At 26.4% G+C, this 6,540-nt stretch overlaps 1 protein-coding gene across 1 annotated transcript; it reads left to right on the forward strand.

The window, feature by feature from the left end:
- Positions 1-1,338: 1,338 nt before the first annotated feature.
- LOC101268737 (probable CCR4-associated factor 1 homolog 11) lies at positions 1,339-2,775 on the forward strand. The gene has a single exon (XM_004251037.5). It carries the CDS (start codon positions 1,845-1,847, stop codon positions 2,700-2,702), a length of 858 nt encoding a protein of 285 aa, XP_004251085.1. The 5' UTR covers positions 1,339-1,844; the 3' UTR covers positions 2,703-2,775.
- The last annotated feature ends 3,765 nt before the right edge of the window (positions 2,776-6,540 follow it).

The following is a 6,540-nucleotide window of genomic DNA, read 5'->3' on the forward strand; positions in this document are numbered from 1 at the left end:
TTTAATAAATAATTACTGATTTTAGTAATGTTTTTTATTTATTATTATTTTAGTAATATTCTGTTAAATATGCTATATGAATTAAAAGTGAATTATATACAATATATATGAATTATAATTGTTTTTAAAAATATATTATGTTTGTTTGGTAAAAATATTGAAACATTGCATTATAAATATACTATCTATCATTAAAATTTGTATTATATGTGAATAATAAATTATTCTTTGTAATATGTATTAAACTTATATTATAAATAAATTAAAACTGATAAAGTGAAAGAAATTATTGTTATAAATGGTAAATATTTTTTTATTATAATATATTCATGTAAGTTTCTCAAAATTTTATGCATATATTAATTATTTAACGGATATTTATTATTTTTTATCAATATAATATCAAATAATTCTATTTATTAAAGCTTGAATAGATAAAAATAGCAATTGAATGAAGCGTGTTCCTATTAAAATTTATTCCATTTTAATTCGAATATTTGAAATAATAAACATTGGGAAATGTGTATATAATAAGGTATTTACATATTTCTTAAACCTTAGGCCTTGTCTCATAAAGTAATTTTGTTGTAGATTTTAGTACGTAATTGTTATTTTTTTTTTCTTATTTAAATGTCTTCTTCTTTTAGAGAATTTTTCAACTAATAGAATAATATATATATATCGAAATATAACATGAAAAACATATATTAATTTGAGTAGAAGCACTATATGTAATAATAACCAATAATATGTGTTACAAAATGTGCATAAAATTAAATAATCACTTTGATAGATTTAATAAATATTTAATTTAATAATATAAGATTCAAAAAGATTTATGTAATATTGTCTCATATTTTTTTAATCTTTTATGTAAAGAATGATATTTTTTATAATCGGGAATAATTTAACTTTAAAATTACTCTTTTACCCCTAACGAAATGAATCACAACCATATAAATACCTAAGAAAGTAAAAATTACATTTTACATCAAATCAAACTATACATAATTTAGACGACGTGAGTAGTATCTTTAATTAAACTTCAATTTTACATACATTTAATTTCATATCACATGTTCAAACGATCACATACACCAAAAAAGCACAAACAAGAGCACCCAAATTATTGACTTTTTATCATTAATCAAAAATCTCGAATTCAATTCCCGAATCTAGAATTAGTAGTACCCAAGCTATACACACCTTATGTCAACTCTGTACCATACTTACAACAGAATCTGGTCACTTCCAATAACAACACACTTATCACACGCAACAAACAATTTGTAGCGTAACTCATACATAAAGCCGTCTTGATGATGGTACGGAACAATAAATATTCTTTTATAAAGTCTCAAATTCAAGTTTTTATGATTATGTAATTATTATTGTTTAAAAACGTTTGAATTTTTAATGTAAATTTTTTTAATACGAGTCAAATTTTTAATGTGAATATCGATAATGTCGACTTGTTGATTTAAATAAACAATCTAGACGCGTTGAACTTAGACATAAAAAAGAAAAACAAGAATCCTTCTTTAATTCTTTTTCCTTTAGCTAAAAAACAAATCTTTTTTTAGAAAAAGAAAATAAAACTGAATTAAAAACTCTACTTTGGCCCATTAAATGAATCTTTTTTATTAACTTTTTCTTTATTTATTTTGTTTTCTGTTCTTTTTCTTGTACTTTTTCTCTTTTTTTTCTATAAAACAACCAATTCTCTTCAACATCAAGGCAAAAAAGCAAAATTTTTTGGATTCAGATCTGGAATTCACTGGAAACCCATAATTTATTTAAGTTTTTACGACGACCCATCTGAAAATCTTGCTGAATTTTGAGTTATGGCTGTTGAAATTGTTGATTCGGATGAAAACCCGATTAAGATCCGGGAAGTTTGGTCGGATAATCTGGAATCGGAGTTTGAGCTTATACGAAGAGTAATTGATCACTACCCATTCATCTCAATGGATACAGAGTTTCCGGGAGTCATTTTTAAGCCGGAGGTTGTTTCATCCCGGAAAAATCGCCGGCGATATGTGCCGCTGTTACCATCGGAGCATTACAAGATGTTAAAATCAAACGTCGACGTTCTGAACATAATTCAAGTAGGACTTACATTGTCCGACTCCGACGGGAACTTACCGGATCTGGGTACCGCCGGTGTGAATCGATACATCTGGCAGTTCAACTTCTCCGATTTCGACGTGGAGCGTGATAGACACGCGCCGGACTCAATCGAGCTACTCCGGCGTCACGGCATCGATTTCGAGAAGAACAAGGTGAACGGAATCGACTCTTATCGCTTCGCCGAGCTGATGATGTCGTCGGGGCTTGTATGCAACGAAACCGTAAGCTGGGTTACGTTCCACAGCGCTTACGATTTCGCATACCTCTTAAAAATCCTCACCCGCCGGGAACTTCCCGGCGAGTTAGATGATTTTCTGGAGATTTTCAGGGTGTTCTTCGGTGACAATGTTTATGATGTGAAGCATTTGATGAGGTTTTGTGAGAAACTTTACGGCGGTTTAGACCGGATTGCGGCGGTTTTAGAGGTGAACCGGGCGGTCGGAAAGTGTCATCAGGCCGGTTCAGATAGTTTATTGACTTGGCACGCATTTCAAAAAATGAGAGACGTGTATTTTGTAAATGACGGACCGGAGAAATACGCCGGCGTTTTGTTTGGATTAGAAGTGTATTAATTAGGAATTAGTGTATACTAATTTTTTTTTAAAATGTTAGTTAAATAAAATTTGTTTGATTAAATTTACTAAATTGTGATATCTAATATTTTGATAATCTTAAGATTTAAAGACATAATAACGACACCAAATAGTTATATCGAATTAATGCAAAGAAATTTGTTTAAAGTCAAAATATGAATTAATTATCTATGGTTAATATAGTAGGGTTTTTTTTTTTTTGCTCAATATCTAATTAATAGATTAAATTTAAATTTGATATTTTAAATTCGATTAAATTTTAATTCATGTAGAAAAAACACATATATCAAAAATAAACATGATACTATGAATTCGATTAAATTTAGAGAGGTAAAAAGCGCTTCACGTTTGTTAGTACTTATAGATCATATATTACCAGCCACCAATATTGTTGGTATTATTAATCATTTTTTGTCTCGAATTATATGTCGTAATTTTTTAAAAATAATTTATATTTATCTAAGAAGCATATAAGAGAAAAATACAATAAATAATTTAAAATTGAGCGAGTATAATTATCAATCAACTCCAATTAGAACAAAGTTCAAGGAACTAAAATTATTGTTAAACAAAAGTAAAAGTTTGGGAGACTTCAACTTTCTTTGAGTTGTTGAGAATAGTGCAAGTGGTGCTTGATTTTGTCTTTCCTTTTCGCACCACGCAATAGATTTTCGAGTTTAAATTATATATATCGTTAATTTAATATTTTTTTAAGTGATCAAATTAAATATCGTGATATTTAATATTTTAAAATTATAATTTCTATTTTGAAAATATTATCTTTAAGTAATGTGACAAAATAAACAATTGGAATTAAATTTATAATAAAATCATGAGATGTCTAGTCGTATAGATATATTCGATGAATAATTAAACTTATTGATATGATTTGACATAAATATTAATTGAAACGGGGACATTTAGTTAAAATTCCATGATACTCACATGAATAAATTAGATTGACAATGACATGCACTATAGTCTATAGCCCATGGATAAGGTAAAATATACTTGTTCCGTTTTAATTTATTTGTTTTAATTATTATGTGGCTTCAAAGGATAAATTATTTTTTTGAAAAAAATCTCAAATTATTAATTATTTTGACGCAATACTATTATCATATTACTGTAGTATATAAATATGTGGATTTTATGTTTGAATTTATAAAGAACATCAATTAGTTTGATACTTATACTTCGAATTACGTCAAACAAATTGAAACGATTATCTCCTTGTTAAATGCCATCAAATGAATTTTTTTAACCGAAAAAAAAATTAAAAAGAAAAAATAAACTGGGCTTGGTTGGGCCATCCCCGGGTCGGACTTTTTATAAATGGGCTTTTTAGCTTCTATTAGTATGAGGTTTGGGCTTGATAGGCTCCTTAGGAAAAGCCCAATATTTTGTGGTCATAAAGAAGCCCAGTATAGCACATCGGTCTACGAAAAGAAAAATAGAAATAACGTTTACAGGTCACTACGAGAAGCTGTCTTCTATTGCGAAGGAGACCTTCCAACCTAAATTCTCAATCATGTAGAGCCAGATGTAATCGCGATACTACAATTTAGGCGACATTTTGCAAAATTGAATCGAGATTGTTTGGTTACATTTATAACTAACATTATAAATAGATTTTCAATTTTACCTGAAAAAAAATACCTTCACATTATTAATTATTACTCACTTCGTTTCATTTTAATTGATATTTTTTAGTAAAGTAATTTTTTTCTTATTTACTTTTTTATTTTAGCAATTAGAGAAATTCTTACGGTATTACCCTTATGGTTTAATAACACTAGTAATTAAAATTTGTTTTCCAAAGCATGGTATTAATAAGGATAATTTTTTTTTTTTTAAAAGAAACTAATAAATAATTTCTTAAGAATTGTGTCAAGTAAAACAAACAAAAAGTAGTATAAATGTTTTGTTTTTTTTATAATATGCATTTAAGGAAAGCTCTTGATGTTTTGATTTTGTTCGATAAGATAACGAATTTCATAAAAAAATATTTTTTTTTCTAATAGAAGTATGTAAACAAGTTCTATAAATGACATTTCAATTTTATTATCTTCTCCTCAATCTCACTGCTATAATATTTTGATACACTATATATAAATATTCTAAAACTAATATTTTATTTATATTCTTACTAATTTTTTTTATGAAAAAAAAAATCCTAAAAAACACACCCTTTTATGGGTAAAAAAGAATTAAACCCAATGTCCCACATTTTTTCATGGTTAATGTAAGTGACAGTTCAGAAGGAATATGATGCATATGAAAATGAAACATAACAGCAAAATAAATGAAGAAATAAATTATGAAACTTAGGGCCCGTTTGGATGGGCCTAATAAAAGCAGCTTTAAAAAAGTACTTTTGAAAGTGCTGAAACTTATTTTTAAAATAAGCAGTTATGCGTTTGGATAAAAGTGCTAAAGTTGTTATGCCAAACGTGAAAAGGGAAAAATAGAAGAAAGAGATGTTAGGGTTATATGGGTAATTTGAAGATTGTATAAAAATATTAAGGGAAAAAACATAAAAATGTGGTCAACTTAAAACAGCTTATAAGCTAAAAAAAAAAAAACACCCCTACCCCAACTTTTAACTTTTGGCTTAAAATAAGTTTTTTTTAACTTAAAATAAGCTATTTTGAGTATTGCCAAACAATTAAATAAGTCAAAAATCAGCTTTTAAGTCAGTTTGACCAACTTTTAAGCTGAGCCAAACAGGCTCTTAGACATACAACTACTATTTATTAATTTGAAAAAATTAGGACCACGGTCTTCACAACAAATGTACACCATATATATAGAAAAGATAATTTTTTTTAAAAAAAAATCAACAAAAAATATTGGTATATTTGGAGATTTGGAGCGTATAAAAGTCGAATCGACTAATTAATTAAATATATAAAAATTATCATTGAGTTATTGAGTTAATTGTTTTAATTGTTTTATATATATATATAAAAAGAATTTTCTAGGTATTGATTCGATATTGATTTTTTGATGTTGGGTTATTGACAAATCAAAATTCGTCAAGATAATAGTAATTTACTATTTTACCCCTACGTAAATATTACTATATATTAATATCAATACCTTATTAATTACTACGTTTGTCCTTTAGTCTTCAATTCATATTTCCTTTTTTAAAGTCAGACTATAAGAATTTTGACTAATATTTTACTATATATTTTTTATTTAAAATATAGAATTGATGTAATCTAACTTAACTTTGAAAATTAGTCAATTGACTTTCGAAAAAAGCATAACATGATAAATAAAATTGGACGGGTGAAGTATTGTTCTAGCTCTTTTATTTGTGTTACACTTAAATAATTCTTTTCATTTTAGTTACTATTGTTTATATTTTATGAGCATTCTGTAAAGTAATATAATTGTTATTAGAGAAGTCATATATTATTTTATATCTATTTTTTTATTGATTGAATCGAAAATCAAATCGTTAAAAATAAAAAATGAATAAAAAAACATCTCATTAGTTTATTTATTAATATAGATATTAAATTAAAAATCAAAACAATAACACATAAAATCAAATTGATCCATAGTATATTACTTATTTACCTCAAAATATTAGGAAAATTTTATATATATATAAATATACACTCTGTTTAATACAATTTTATTTGGTTTTTTAATAGAACAACTTTCACCTATACCAAACACAAAATTCATATTTGTATATTATAACAAAGCTTGCATAATTGTATTTCACAGCAAACATGTTATGATTAGGCTATTTCCCTATACATATATACAAGAGAAGCAATTGTATAATTCGCTGGTTCCT

The sequence above is a fragment of the Solanum lycopersicum genome, chromosome 11 (genome assembly GCF_036512215.1).
Source record: "Solanum lycopersicum chromosome 11, SLM_r2.1".
In the NCBI taxonomy this organism is placed as follows: domain Eukaryota; kingdom Viridiplantae; phylum Streptophyta; class Magnoliopsida; order Solanales; family Solanaceae; genus Solanum; species Solanum lycopersicum.